At 55.4% G+C, this 15,156-nt stretch overlaps 1 protein-coding gene across 2 annotated transcripts; it reads right to left on the bottom strand.

The window, feature by feature from the left end:
- Positions 1 to 7,159: 7,159 nt before the first annotated feature.
- LOC111143173 (alkaline phosphatase, intestinal) lies at positions 7,160 to 10,791 on the bottom strand. 2 transcript variants are annotated; one of them, XM_022496691.1, is made up of 12 exons: positions 10,572 to 10,791; positions 10,373 to 10,489; positions 10,167 to 10,282; positions 9,802 to 9,976; positions 9,551 to 9,723; positions 9,170 to 9,304; positions 9,012 to 9,084; positions 8,750 to 8,884; positions 8,472 to 8,663; positions 8,174 to 8,296; positions 7,761 to 8,048; positions 7,160 to 7,476 (listed from the first exon to the last, which is right to left on the bottom strand). In XM_022496691.1, the coding sequence occupies exons 1-12, from the start codon at positions 10,789 to 10,791 to the stop codon at positions 7,160 to 7,162; spliced, it is 2,064 nt and encodes a 687-aa protein (XP_022352399.1). The 2 variants fall into 2 exon arrangements, with proteins under 2 accessions (XP_022352399.1, XP_022352407.1); XM_022496699.1 differs by lacking the exon at positions 7,160 to 7,476 and having other exon boundaries at positions 7,747 to 8,048; positions 10,572 to 10,644.
- Positions 10,792 to 15,156: the final 4,365 nt, after the last annotated feature.

The following is a 15,156-nucleotide window of genomic DNA, read 5'->3' as shown; positions in this document are numbered from 1 at the left end:
AGTGAAGGCCACGAGTGCAGAGAAGCCCCTTTGGGTGGCCATGGTGCAGGTTGGATAGAGCTGGGCCCATCCACCCACCATCCCCGGGGGTGTGGGTGTCCTCGGCGCATGGGTCCCTGGGAAGACAGAAAGCAATCTGCAGCTAAGTGTTTAACAGCAGGGAGAGGAAGGAGGATAGCTCACAGCTGCGTGGAAGCTTCCGGGTGTCCACCTGTGTGCCCATGTGCGGAGTGCCTCCCGGTTCCTGTGGTGGCCCCCGTTCTGCCATCCCACGGCTTTGAGACCTTGAGACCAGGGGTCGCTGCTGGGGGACCTGGCAAGTGAGTCTCCCTCTGGGTCCCAGGAGCATCATCAGCCAGGGGCTGCCTGTGATGGATGGGTGCTGGTGATGAGTCTGCCCCCCGCAGCCCCCACTAAGTCTTGGCACGGCTGCTGTCTCGGCAGTGTCAGCCGGACTCCAAGTCTTCAGGAACAAGGAGGCCGGGAGTACCCGCGGGCTGGGGCACCCACTCTGTGCAGATCTGGGAAGGATTGGAAACCAGCTGGAGAGGGGTGCCTGAGCTTCCCTGCCTTGGGTCTCAGAGGGAATGTGGGTGTTGACAGCCCTGGGGTTTCGGTGGCACCCAGGAAGGGACACAGGTTGCCTGATGCCACCGAGCTGCCATAAGCCCCAGGCCTTTCTAACCAACTCAGTGGAGCCAGATTCAAGTTTCTGCCGTTCTTGTGGCTGCTTCTGGGCTGACCTGATGTCCAGGGGCTTGTGAGGTACCGTAGAGGCAATATTTTTATTTATTTATTTTTAAAGATTTTATTTATTTATTTGACAGAGAGAGAGAACACAAGTAGGCAGAGTGTCAGGCAGAGGGGGAGGGAGAAGCAGGCTACCCGCCGAGCAGGGAGCCCGACATGGGGCTCCATCCCAGGACCCCAGGATCATGACCCAAGGGGAAGACAGCCGCTTAACTGACTGAGCCACCCAGGTGCCCCAGATGCAATATTTTTAAATGGCTTGACCCCCCATTTTAAAAATGTTGGGAGGCCCAGGGTCCTCCATATGCAAATACCTCTGGGGGTGGGTTCTCAGGGGGCTTAGCTTTCTCCTTGTGCCTCCTTTCCCACCGCTGGGCCCCCTATGCTGGGCAGCTCCCCTATTCCTTCCCTCTCAGGGACCACCCGCACGAGACTGGGTGGAGTCACAGACTTTATGGAAGGTTGGGGTGCTTCAGGGGCCCTTTTTGTGCTTCCTCTCCTTGTTCTCCTTCTGCATGCCTCCCCCTTCCCCAAACTGGCCTTAGAAACCCACTTCCTCTGGATTTGTTAAAAACAGCCATTTCCCTTCTCCCCTGCCAGCTCCAGGCTGGTCAGAGGCTGAGCACGGTCTGGAGCCCAGAGACTATCCTCGCAGGCCACCCAGCAGCAGGACGGCAGGCTGTGCCAGCCCCGTGGCCCTCCTCTCCTCCCACAGCTTCTGTGGGAGCCCAGACTCCTGGAATTTGAACGGCACGTTGCTGAGCCAAGTCTGAGGACAGCATCTCCCCGGAGACATCCACCGGGTCACCCAGCCTTGTCCGCAAAACTGCTGGAGATGGGGACTCCCAGATCCCGAGCCCCCTTCCCTTTGGGGGTTCCTGCTCTGTGATGGTTCTGACCACAGGCCCTTTGGCCCTCCCTGTCACCCCACGCGGGCTGCATGGGTTCACCTGAGGCCCAGGACCCTCTGAGGGGTCCCCGCATGAGCTCATCAGGTCGGATGGGAAAGAAGCGGCGCCCGGCTTTCCCACCTCAGCTGCTACCCCCCCAGGAGGCTCTCTGGCATCGGATCAAGCTGATTCATTGGGCGGCAGGCAGCTTGGATCCCGGAGCCACTGTCACATGGTGCCGTTAAGCCGCATCTCTCCTTGTCTATAGTTTGCATAAATAATAATAATAAAAAACCCTTCCACCTTCCTTCGAGACCAGAACGGTCGCAGGGACCGCTGACAGGGATCTGCAGGGAGAGGTCCGCACGTGGCCATTTCCTTCTCACCCGAGGCACCCAGGGCAGGGAGGGAGGGGAGCGCCACACTGGCTGATCAGGAGACCTGCAGGCTCGTGAGCAAAGGAAGGGCAAGGACAGGGCGCCCCTCAGGGCCTGGATGCCCCCCTGGGTGAGGGTGGACCGTGGGTGGCCTCGCTCTTTGAGACAGGGGAGGGGAGGGCAGCTGTTTCTTCCCTGAGGGGCGGCTTGGGAGCCTCCCACTTTGTCCCTGGGCACTGCGCCCAGCACGTTGGCACGGCCTGGGCTTCCCCAGTGACAAGGTTACGCCAAGGGGAGCTCTGGCTGCCTGTTGTCTGCGCTTGGGCTGCTGAGGCTCTGTTCGGCTACAGTAAGCAGGTCAGGGGGCCACTTTAGATCGGAGGGTACAATTGGAAATACCGCACACCTTCCTGGAGGCCTGGGCGGGGGGAGCCCACCAGGAGGCAGAGGTTGGGGGGTGGGGAGACCTGTTTCTGGAAAGGGAGAGTTGGGGGCTCACAGCATCAGATGGGAATGTCAGCCTCAAGGTCAGGACAAGGGTACATCTGGCATCCTGTCTGGGGCCTCCTTAGAGACAGCGTGTCTGTTTTTCCCCATCGAGACACATCCTGGAGCAGCCGCCTGAGCCGTGGGGGCTAGGTGCGGGACACTTCATGAGCTGGGGCGTGAGCCCGACCAGTGATGAACCCATAGCCAAAGGGAGCTGTTTAGCCTGAGTCCTGTCTGGGGGTCCAAGCATGCCTGGTCCCCTATCTGCTTAAAGGGACCCTGGGCTTTGCAGAGTGCCCATTGTGGGCTGGGCTCTGTCATCCTTAATCCACCTGCGGCCTTGCTACGACACTGAGCAGGGCCACCCTAACACGGGAGTTAGTGTTTAATGTCGAGCTCCCTGCTGGCCCCTGTACCCTGTCATTGGGGCACCCAGCCCGACATAGTCGCTGGTGTCCCGGGCAAAGAGAATGAGGTGTTCAGGGAGGGACACCCCCTCCCCGTTTGCTCACTGCCAGTTCTCTGTGATGCACTAGAGTTTAGCGTGTCTGCCTAAATGGATTTATGGGTAATGCAGTCTGGTTTTAAACAAACAAATCCTCCAAAAACAAGTAGCTTCCAAAAGAGTCCCGTACAGAAATTGCAAATATGCAGATAATCCCTCCCTCCTCCCCCGGAAGCAAGCCCAGAAGTGGCAGCAAGGACATGTCCTCCCTCCTGACACAGGCTCGTCCTCACCCACGGTGCACACCTGATGAGAAACGAGCCCCAAATAACCAAAATAAACACAACCGAGCCAAGCTGCTGGGAAAGACTCCCCCTGAGTGACTGCTGCCTTGAGGCGCTCGTCAACAGCAGCCGGACAGCAAAGGCATTTAAAAAAGAAGCTTCCTGAACATGGAGACAAACCCCCACAATTCTTCTTCCAGTGATGTTTAAAGTTAGGCGCTTTCAACTCAGTACTTTTCTGATATTTCCCTAAGCAATGATAAATATTTGGAAAGCTCTTTTAAAGTTTCTTGCATAATAGCACGAGACAAAAAAAAAAAAAAACACCTACCACCAGGCAAACACTTAGGGCTTTTTTTTCCTGCCGCAGTAAAAATGGCAGAAACAATGAACAGAAAATGATCTGTCGACAAACCGAAAGGCATTTCTTTGTCAGCAAATACTGTTGAAAGATGTAGAGAAAACACTACCACAGATTGGAAGGAAGTGTTAGCGCAAATTACCCAGTGTGGGAGGTTTGCTGCGCAGTTTCCACGTATCTCAGCTTAAGGTAACTGCTGGCTTCTGGTCTAATAATGAAATACACAAACCATTTGTGTGTGTGTGTGAGTGAGAGAGAGAGAGAGAGAGAGAGAAAGAGAGAGAGAAAGTCAGAAAAGGAAAGACAGAGCAAAACAGTGAATGCCTTGTTTAATAAGAACAATTGCAAACGGGGTGGGGGGAGTGTCAGGGAATCCCCGATGGAAAGGTTACCAGGGAAGGGTTTTTTAAAGGGTTCTGGATGAGGGAAAGGTAGAGAGATAGCAGCACCTCCAAAACTCATGCACTGGTCCATCCAGTCAAACCACTGCAGGAAAGAACTAGAAGCTAGAGAGCAAAGAAAAGGCTGCAGGAACCCTCACTGGTATTAACTTTATAAAGTCAGGTTTGTTCTAATAGAGGAATCTTTATGATCCTTGGCAATAAGAGTGGGTGTGACCAGGAAAACTTCCAGGCCACACAGAATGAGTGAAACTTTATGACAAAGAATCGAAAAGGGCTGTCGTGAACCCCCCTCTCTTTCCACGGAGACTGCCCTCCTTCTTAAAGGCTGAGGTGCTGGCATTTCCTGAGGACGCAAGAGCTATGGGTTTTAGGGATGCCTGGGTGGCTCAGTCGTTAAGCCTTCAGCTCAGGTCATGATTCCAGGGTTCTGGAATCGGGCCCCACATCGGACTCCCTGCTCAGTGGGAAGCCAGCTTCTCCCTCTCCCACTCCCCCTGCTTGTGTTCCCTCTCTTGCTGTCTCTCTCTATCAAATAAATAAATAAAAATCTTAAAAAAAAAAAAGCTATCAGTTTTAGGCTCCCAGGAAAACTATTGGAAAAACAGACTCACCTTTGTTGCCTCTGCCTCTCCCAGGTAAAGACATTGAAACAAATGTTTGAAAATGTTTCCACGTGGGGCTCCTGGGTGGCTCAGTGGATTAAGCCTCTATCTTCAGCTCAGGTCACGATCTCAGCGTCCTGGGATGGAGCCCCTTACGGAGCCCCGCATTGAGCCGCACATGGAGCCCCACATCGGGCTCTCTGCTCAGCAGGGAGCCTGCTTCCCCCTCTCTCTGCCTGTCTCTCTGCCTGCTTGTGATCTCTGTCAAATAAGTAAATAAAATCTTAAAAAAAAAAAAAAGAAAATGTTTCCATGGACATACCACTTGGTGGTTAACAACGTGTTTGACCCACAAAACCTGCACATTAAAACAAGCAAACAAACTTGGAAGCAGAAACTGCTTTTTAAAAATGTAGATGTGATTTCCATGCCATAAAATTCACTCATTTAAAATGTACAATTCAGTGGTTTTTAGGATATTGAAAATAGTGCAGCCATTACCACTAGCTCTAGAATAACCTGTTTTTTAAACCTGTAGAGTTTTATATTTTTTAAAAAATTTCATTTTTTATTTTATTTATTTTTATTTATTTATTTTTAAAGATTTTATTTATTTATTTGACAGACAGAGATCACAAGTAGGCAGAGAGGCAGGCAGAGAGAGAGAGAAGAGGAACCAGGCTCCCTGCTGAGCAGAGAGCCCGATGCGATGCGGGGCTTGATCCCAGGACCCTGAGATCATGACCTGAGCCGAAGGCAGAGGCTTAACCCACTGAGCCACCCAGGCGCCCCCAAAATTTCATTTTTAAAAAAGTAACCTCTACCCCCCAATGTGGGATTTGAACTTGTGACCAACAAATCAAGAGTTGCATACTCTACCCACTAAGTCAGTCAGGCACCCCTAGCCCTGTAGAGTTTTATTTATTTATTTTTAAAGTTACATTTATTTATTTGAGAGAGAGAGCAAGCATGAGCCGGGTGGAAGGGCAGAGAGAGAGAGGGAGAAGCAGACTCCCTGCTGAGCAGGGAGCCCGACTCCTGACTGGATCCCAGCACCCAGGGACTATGACCTGAGCTGAAGGCAGATACTTAAACTCAGGTGCCCCAACCTGTAGAGTTTAAAGCTCAAGAGTTTCCTTGGGCTTTGAACCCACTTATGAAACACACACATGTAGCACCCTCACATTGGTTTGTAAGACCAAGTAATTGACAACAGGGAAGACAGAAATACAGCAGCTGGGTTTTATCAAGTCCTTGTATAACTGGTGGATGGAGTTTAAAAATGAGTATGATGGCTTGGGGAGCCTAGCTAATGATGCCCTTTTTCCATCCAGCTCCGATATTTTTGTGACAGCTACTAAGGTCCAGAACTGAAATAAACTGCCCTGAGGGCCATGCTTTCAAATCGATGTTTTACAGTGCAAAATCAAGATTTTAGTAAATAAGAATTGTAACAACTCAGTATGATGACAGATGGTAACTAGACTTACTGTGGTGGCCATTTCTTACTGTACATATATATCGAATCACCACGTTGGATGCCCGAAACTAATACAATATTGTATGTCAATTATTCTTCAATTTTTAAAAAGATCTTAGTAAATAAGAAAGCATACTCAATCACATTGATATTTCTAGCGAGAGCAAAAATTTTTTTTGCACCTTTGCAAATGTGCAAATAAATTTGTAATTTTGTAAAATTTATTTAAAAATACGGGTGATTTCACTTTCATAAATTCTTTTCAATGTTCCAATAGGGTGGGTTAGATACTCTACAAGTACACCTATATTGGAGTGGGTGCTCCCAAATATTTTTGGATGGAGGTCAGAAGTGTTTGGAGTCTGCACCTCTCCTCTGGTTTTCCAGCTCCCACTTCTACCCCCTCCCCGCAAACAAAAAACAAAACAAAACAAAACTCTTATCCCTTAAAATAATCAGTGATATTTTCCAAGAGTCAGGTCACATTATGCCCCTGCTCAAAGACTTCCAGTTGCATACCACACTTTGGATAAAGTTCAAAATTCTCACCCACCTGCTCCTATCCTTCCTTATGTCTCAGGTTTTACCCCCTCCCCTACCCCACCCTAACTCTCTGATCCAGCTATAGGTCTGGACTAGCACTTGCCGATTGCTGCCTCAGGGCCTTTGCACGGCTGTTCCTCCTGCATGACTCAAGCCCTCACTTCCTTGTCCTCACTTCACTGCCTGCACCTCAGGCAGCCCCTCCCTGACCTTGGCAATAATTCCTGATCTGAATTATCCACCCCATCCTCTCAGTCACAGACATCCTTCTGTGCTCCCACATGCTAATGATTTTTCTTTCTAGAATGTATCACTACTGGCATTACACTGCACAATGGTTTATTTGATTATTGTTTTGTCTCTTTCAGTAGAATAGAGGCACGGGGAGGAGAGGGAATCTCCTCTCCTCACAGACCTGTGCCCAGCACCTAGATGGTCTCCCAGAGGGTACAAGGGTTGCTCCAGGTCTGCCTGCTCTGCCTGCTCCTTGGGTCTCCCAGCCTGGAATGGGCACTGGGGCATGAACATCAGCAGCTAAGTGACTCGGGACAAGTCTTTCCATTCTGTGTCAGCGTCTCCTCTCTGTGTAATAGTACTGGGCCCCAGGAGGTGCACATGGTGGATGATACCCCAACCCGGCCCCAGCAGTCTCCTCCGCCACCTTGCAGGGTCCCTTGCCGGTTGAGAGGAAGCCACAGTTTTCCGGGCACCCGGACATGCCCGAGTCCTCGGCCCCAATGTGCTGTGAAGACTGAGGCCAAGAAACTTGTGTGCTGCGGGGTCTGGTCGAGTCGTGGCCCTGTGGGGGACACCTCTGGCATGGTGCCCGCCTGGTCCTCGGGCAGGGCAACCTGCCGGGCAGAGTCTGGTGGTCGGAGCACCCCCGTCCTTACCCTGGCGTTGACGTTGGGGGATCGAGAACAGCCCAAGGGGGGCCCATGGGTGCCCCGGAAATCCGCCATTGCAGCCCGCTGGGGGCCGGGCAGCCCGCACCCGGGTGAAAGTCTGGGGGCGGGGCCCGCGCTGGGAGGGAAGGGCCTCCGGGGGTTGGGCCTAGGTCTGGGGGAGGGGCCGGGGTCTGGGGAAAGGGGGCAGAGGGGGCGGGGCCGGGGGCTCCGGGATCAGGGCGTGGCACCGGCCAGCAGCCCCAGCAGCAGCGCCCCTGCCAGCAGCGGCAGCGACAGAGGCGCACCGGCCGGGCCGGGGAGCGCGGCGTCGGTGGGGGAGGCCGAGGGCGGCAGGCCGCAGTCGGTGTAGGGCTCGAGGCAGGCGGCGAAGGCCATGACGTGCGCCACGAAGCTCTGCTCCTGCACGCCGTGCACCAGGTGCGCCTGCGGGCCGCGCGCGAACACCGCCACGTCCTCGCCGCCGTGAGTCTCGGAGTCAAGGGGCACCACGGCCTGCTGCTTGTAAGTGGGGTCCCCTGGCCGGAGAGTGGGGCTTCAGGGCCGGCGGGGCGGGCGGCCTCCCCCTCCCGCGAGCTACCCACCATGCTGGCCCCTTGCCACCCCGTCCCCCAGGACCGCCCCGCCTCCCCGCGGCGCTCACCGCTCTGGCTGTGGTTGACGTTGGGCCGGGAGCTCTCCGTGAGCGCGTATAGGCCGCCGGGGCCGTTGCCGTAAAGGATGGAGGTGTAGGTCTTGAGGTCTAGGGCTATGCTGGGGGCCAGCCCTGCGGGGGGGAAGGGACCTGCTGAGCACCCCCACCGCAGTGAGGGCCCCCTGCGTGCCCAGCCCAGTCCTCACAAGGCCCCATTTGACAGGCGAGGAAACTGCGACTCAGAGCCATTTCTGCCATATAATCTGGGAAACAGCTCTGGCTACCGCAAACGGAGCGCCCTGCCTACCGAAAATGGAGCTCCCTCGCAGTGTGTAGCCACCAAAAGAGAAGACGTGAGAGTGGTCAGCGGTGACAAGGGTCAGGGTGTCCTGCTCGCTTGTGATCTGGCTGGCCTTGTCGATGGCGGAATCAAACATGACCGCCTCGGTCAGTGCCAGAGAAGCCGTGCCGTCATGATGACCGTGGTCGATGCGGCCTCCTGCAAGCAGGGCACATGGAAGGCAGACAGTCCCCAGCCGCCCTGACCAGTCCCACTCCTCTGATCCGCAAGGGGCTGCCGCTCACCCTCCACGAAGAGGTAGAAGCCACGGGGGTTCCTGCTTAGCAGGCGCACTGCCACCTCTGTCATCTCCATCAGGGACGGGTCCTGGGTGGTGTTTCGGTAGATCTCATACTTTGTGTCTCCCGGCTCAAAGAGGCCTGTGGGAAAGGGGGACAGTGGACAGGGGAGTGGGGAGAGTCCATGGCCTGAACATCTGCGTATCTTTGGCTTTCTGGGGACCAGGGAGGCAAGGGTGGGGACAGTGGGGGTATCTGGGGTCATTACCCATGAGATGTGTTACAGAGGGGTCCTGGGATGCCTCCATGAGCGCCGAGCGATTCCACACATACCGGGCACCCTGGGAGGGGCAGAACCGAGACTCAGTCCATAGCCCTCTGATCCTTGTCCCTGCTGTACCCCTTGCACCTCCAGGCCCCCATCACCTTGTACTTGGCCAGCCACTCCTGCACCAAGTTCCGCCCATCCGACCTGACTCCATTCTGTCTGGTGTCACTTGGATACTCAGGGTCTGGAGTCCCCTTGGGGAACATGTACTTTCGGCCTCCGCCCAGGATCACCTGTGGCCAAAGGATTGGGCAGGTGGGATTGGGCCTTGGCTGGCTCTTTGCTCCCTTCTCTGACAGCCCCTAGCGCCCTGACCAGGTCTGTGGGTATGGCCTGGGCCCAGCTGTACTTTCTCCACCACCACCCCCCCTCCCTAAGCCCCTGGAGACCCTGCCAGGCCCCAGAGCTCAGGCTGTCAGTGTCCGGGACTGTGGTCCCTATGGGCACCTCGCCTCCCACCCTTGCCCTTCATGTCCCACATCAATGTCCACGTTGGAGATGAGCTGCTGGGCGATGTCCTGGCATCCATCCTCCCGTGCCTTGTTGGGCATGTCGGTGTCTGAGTACCAGTTGCGGTTCACTACGTGGGCGTACGTGCCAGCTGGGGAGGCATGCTGCACTCTCGTGGTGGTCACCACCCCGACTGACTTCCCTGTGGGGGGCAGAGGTCAGCATGAATCCCTGAGGTCTCTGATCCTGCCTCTGCCCATGAAGCTGGCCCTAAGCCCACCTGCTTTCTTGGCCCGCTTCATCACGGAAGTGACCTCATTGCCCCTCGTTGTGTTGCACTGGTTGAAGCGGGCGGCTGCACTCACACCAATGGTCTGGAAGTTGGCCTTGACCCCGCACAGGTAGGCTGTGGCTGTGCCTGCGCTGTCTGGCACCTGTCTGTCCACGTTGTACGTCTGGGGACAGAGACGCCTTCAGGTTCTGATACCGACAGACGCCCAAGATCCTACCCAGGCCCCAGGGCCCACCCTCGCTTCCCTAGTGCCCCTAAATTCAGTCTCCAGATCTCCTGGGGCCTCCCCTCCTGCCACCTTCCCCACCCCCGCCCCTCTAGTGGCGGGCACCCTCAGGCCACCCAGCCCTTACCTTGGACAGAGCCAGGTACGGAAAGTGGTCCATGGCCAGGGGTGTCTCAGGTCCCAGTTTGCCATTTATTTGCCCCTTTAGGATCCTAGTGGCTGTCACTGTGGGCACCCCCATCCCTAAAGGAGCACACCTTGTCAGGGTTGGTCTGTGGCCACTGGCAGCTTGGGCTACAGGGACCACAGGCACGGCCAGCCTTGTGCACTCACCATCCCCCAAGAAGAGAATGAGGTTCTTAGCAGCTGTCTGGATGGGCTGCAGCTTCTTCGCGGTGTCCAGGGCCTGTGCTGCCTGGCGGTTCCAGAAGGCTGGGTCCTCCTCCTCCACTGGCCAAGGGGAGAGGGGAGGCCAGGTCAGTCCTGGGGGAGGACTCTATGTATGGGGGGCAGCTGGGAGGTGCTTCCTTACCTGGGATGATGCCGAGGGCCAGCGGTGGCCTCAGGCCCAGCAGCAGCAGCAGTAGCACCCAGGCCCCCTGCATGCCTGTGGGGTGGCGGGAGGGCGGCAAAGCTAGGACTCTGGGCAGGCTGGAACCCCAGGAGGGCCAGAACTTGGGTACCAGCTGCAGTACCAGCCACCTGGGCTTTAGTCTGGGCAGGACTTTGTCCCTGGCTGTAAAAGGCTCCATGTCCCTCCCATTGCCCCCGGTGGCCACCCTGACCCTGCCCCGCAGGTGATGTCATGTTCGGCTGGCAGGAGGGAAGTGGCAGGGTGTGACCAAGCAAGCCCAGGGGCAGGGGGCCTCGAGAAGGCAGATCTGTCCAGCACAGCAGAATCCTAGCTGTCACCCCAAGGTGGGGGGGGCATTTGGGGCACATCCCCTTTTGGGGGAGGAGCGTTTGCCTTGTCCATCCCAACCCTTTGCTCACATAGTCTTGTGGGAGAACCGTCACTCCTACCTTTGCCCCATGTGTTCAGTCTTCCGAAAGTCCGCTTTGGGCAGGCTCCATGTGGGCGCTGGGGGAGCCTGAGCCAGGGGCCTGGGTCTGGCTTCCCAATGCTGCGAGGCCCCGAGACATGGGAAAGGAGGCATATGGGATGGCCGGGCTTCTGACCAGCCTTGGCGGGGGCAGGTGGGGAAGGTGTTGGGCTCAGAGCACACCCGGAGTCTGGACCTAGACTTCTTGGGCTGCGGAAAAGACTGGGACTTTTGTGGTGACAGAGCAGATCCCTGCCTGTGTGTCTAGTTACTGGAGCCAGGCCGGCCTCGTAGGGCACATGTGCGTGTACGCACATGCATGTGTGTGGGGGGGTGGGGCCCAGCGCACTGAGGTTGATCTCTGCTCCCTCGGACAGGCAGCTGGAACCCAGGGGTGAGTCTTTTCTCTCCAGGGCCCACGCATACCCGCAGGTGTAGCTTCTGTTAGGGAGTTAAGAGGTTTCAGTAGCTAGGCTGGTTCAAAAGCCTTCCTCCAGTCCCTCCATCGCATTTTCTGGGCGTCTATCCAAAAAAATTCAAAGCAAGGTCTGGAAGAGATATTTGCACCCTCATGTTCATAGTAGCGCTGTTCACAGGATCCATAAGGGGCAGGAACCCAAGTGTCCCTCACCAGGTGAATGTATGACTAAGATGTGATATAATGGAACCAAGATCCATGTGATGGAATGTTCTGTAGCCCTAAAAAGGGAGGGAATCCTGTCTCGTGCTGCACCATGGATGAACCCTGAGGACATGATGCTAAGGGAAATAAGCCAGTCACAGAAGAACAAAGGCTGGGGGACTCTCCTTAAACTAGGTATCTGAAGCTGTCCAATGCCCAGGACTAGCTTCCAGGGGCCAGGAAGAGGGGGGTGTTCGGTGGGGACAGAGTTTCAGTTTTGAAGCTGGAAATGTTCCGGAGAGCTGCTGTACAACAGCGTGAATATGCTTCGCTGTTCCAAACCAGACACAAAATGATTATGACGGTAACTTTTCTGTTGTGCTTAAAAGATTCAGAGAAGAAAAACCTTCCTCTCCACTCTGCCCACCCCAGCGGACCATGTGGCTCTGGTTTGTGCTCTGGCCTCCCGACCACCTGAGCCACGTGTTTGGTCCCCAAAACCAGGTGACTGCCCTGGCCCCCCAGCGTCTCCCTGCCCAGCCCCGCTCTGCTCAGGCAGACCTGCCCTTCCACCAGCTCGCCAACCACACTGACCCGGCTGTCCTCCAAATCTGGGGAGAGATAGATATCCTTCCCGGCCTCTGACTTGTCCCCATAGACCCTTCTGTCCCCTGTATTATCTTGCTGTGTTAGGGAAATTCTTGGCTAAAGGTCAGGGGAGACTAACTTCTGGGCAGGTCCTTAATTAATTAATTAGTTCTTTCTACCAGGCAGTAGGTGAAAGGTTTGTTGCTCCAAGATAAGTCTTCCTTCCAATAAGTTCCCCATACCCTTTCTCAACAGGATTTTTTTTTTAGAGAGGGAGGGAGATAGAGCAAGAGAGCTTCTTGTGCAAGTGGAGGGGGAGAGGCAGAGGGAGAGAGAGAATCTTAAGCGGGCTCCACCCCCAGTGCCAAGCCCCACTGGTTTGTGGGGGCAGTGCTCTATCTCACAACTCTGAGATCATGACCTGAGCCGAAACTTAGAGACGCTTAACTGACTGAGCCACCCCGGCACCCTCTCCCATACCCTTTTTTTTTTTTTTTAAGATTTTATTTATTTATTTGACAGACAGAGATCACAAGTAGGCAGAGAGGCAGGCAGAGAGAGAGGGAGAAGCAGGCTCCCTGCTGAGCAGAAAGCCCGATGTGAGGCTTGATCCCAGGACCCTGGGATCATGACCTGAGCCGAAGGCAGAGGCCTTAACCCACTGAGCCACCCAGGCGCCCCCATACCCTTTTTTAACTGGAATTTTTGACATAAGTTAGAGACTCACACACAGTTTAAGAAATAATACAGAGATCTCTCCCTGTAGGCTGCCCAATTTCCCCCAATGGTACAAGCCATAGATTTTCCGCGATTTGGATATGCTCCCGTTCACATGCACTCATTCCCCTGGGTATGTAGGTTCTACACTCTCTCGTCACGTGCGTGGGTTCACAAACACTGCTGCTGGTGAGATGCTGAACAGCTCCAACCCCACAGACTGGAACAAACCGCTTTTTAACCTCCCCCCCTCCGTGCCACACCCCTGCTCCGTCTCTAGGCCCTTTCCTGCATTTCTAAAATGTTGTCATTTCAAGTAAGTTACATAAATGGAATCCTGAAGTCTTTGGGGGTTGAGTTGTTTTTTGTTTTTGTTTTTTCAACTCAGCAAAATTTCCTGGAAATTCATCCCAGCATATTCATTCAGGCTTTTTTGGGGGGACATGTGGTTTCATTTCTCCGGAGTACACGCCAGGAGTGCGGCTGCTGGCGCTCCTCACGGTGACACGAAGAAAACACGAAGTGGTTTCTTGTGAATTTTGTTGTGTGCCTGCGTGGGACTGGAGGCCAACCCCCACCCCCCCGCCAACCACCCCCCTCCCCGCCCCGGACCACTGGCAGTCAACGAAGTCTCTTTGTTCACATTCGCAGCCTGCAGCCCTGACACAGCTGCGTGGGGCCACCGGGGTGGGGGGGGCTCTGCCCCGAGCCAGTCAGGTGCCGGTGGGCGTGAGTCACCTGTGATGACATCGGTTGTAGTCCTTCCTCTGGGGCCCAGGATTACAAGTCAGCAGGCAGCAAGCGTGTCCTGGTGTGGAGTGAGAGATAATGCCTCTGGGGTAACTGTCATCCCACGTCAGGGGACGCCTGGCTCTGTGATGCCCGTGGTCTGCATGGCCTGGTCTCACTGCTCCCTGGGAAGGAAGGGGTTGTCCTGTGGGGCCCCATCTGGAGCCCCAGCACCCTCCACTGCTGTCCTCGTTTACCACTAGAGGCTGTCCGGGCGGTGTCCCAGCCCCCCGCACGGGGCACATGTCAACCCGGCGAGGGGCAGGGTGATGGGGAGCCCCGCTTCGTAGCAGCTGCTGCCAACCCACGGAGGGATGGCTGCTTGCCGCCTCCTGCCCTCCTGATCTCATGGTGACGACACCCTCCCTCCCCTTTGGGAAATGTAGTGACAGCCCTGATCATTCCCAGGAGCTGGGAACGACTGTCAATCTCCCAAAGGCCACATAGTGGGGAACACTTCGGGGAAACGGAGGCATCTCTTTCTAATGGGCCAGTTTCTCTCATGTGAGCCTCCCACCAGCCCTGAAGAAATAGTAGGAGTGTCCCTACTCCGGCTGGGATGCAGGACGCAAACATGGTTGGACTTTGCCCTCTCTCTCTGCACTGGCGGACCTGCTGGGATGTGGGGGGGGTACCACGCCTCCTGAAGGCCCGTGGGGGTCTGGCAGGCAGGTGGGCAGGCCCAGGGGAGCAGTGGGGGCAGAGCTGTTATCTCAGCCCCACTCAGCCTCCTGGCAGTGCTTGACCTTCCCTGTATTTTTCTTTCTCTTTTTTTTTTTTTAAATTTTATTTATTTATTTGACAGACAGAGATCACAAGCAGGCAAAGAGGCAGGCAGAGAGAGAGGAGGAAGCAGGCTCCCTGCTGAGCAGAGAGCCAATGTGGTGAGGTTCGATCCCATGACCCCGGGATCATGACCTGAGCCGAAGGCAGAGGCTTTAAACTAGTGAGCCACCCAGGCAACCCCCTTTTTTTTTTTAAGATTTATTTGGGAGAGAGAGGGAGCAGGCATATGCAGGGGGGAAGGGGAGGGAGAGAGAAACACAAGCACACTCTCCTCTGAGTACAGAGGCGCATCTTGGGGCTCGATCTTGCGACCCTGAGATCAGATTTGAGCTGAAGCCAAGAGTCAGTCGCTCAATGAGCTACACCCTCCAGGTGCCCCCCTCCTTGCACTTCTCATCCCATATCTCCCTTCTCCTGCCAGACTTGCCTGTGCAGTTCTGGGGCCTGGAGTGGAGGCCTGCCCATCTGTCTCTCCTTGTGGCCCAAGCGGGGGGCCATCAAGAAAAGTCCTGTGGCAGGGGCCGCCTGGGTGGCTCAGTGGGTTAAGCCTCTGCCTTCTGCTCAGGTCATGA

Source organism: Enhydra lutris, unplaced genomic scaffold (assembly GCF_002288905.1).
Source record: "Enhydra lutris kenyoni isolate GAN:26980312 unplaced genomic scaffold, ASM228890v2 scaffoldscaffold1, whole genome shotgun sequence".
Taxonomy (NCBI): Eukaryota; Metazoa; Chordata; class Mammalia; order Carnivora; family Mustelidae; genus Enhydra; species Enhydra lutris.
The sequence above is the reverse complement of the archived record's forward strand: the minus strand, read 5'-3'. Positions and strand labels throughout refer to the sequence as shown.

Excerpts from the sequence above, each read along its gene's own strand:
- LOC111143173 (XM_022496691.1), bottom strand. The coding sequence starts at position 10,791 with ATGGAGCCTTTTACAGCCAGGGACAAAGTCCTGCCCAGACTAAAGCCC. Across the intron at positions 10,283-10,372 it reads CATTCTCTTCTTGGGGGATG|GGATGGGGGTGCCCACAGTG; the intron begins GTGAGTGCACAA and ends GTGCTCCTTTAG. Across the intron at positions 9,977-10,166 it reads CGTACCTGGCTCTGTCCAAG|ACGTACAACGTGGACAGACA; the intron begins GTAAGGGCTGGG and ends CTCTGTCCCCAG.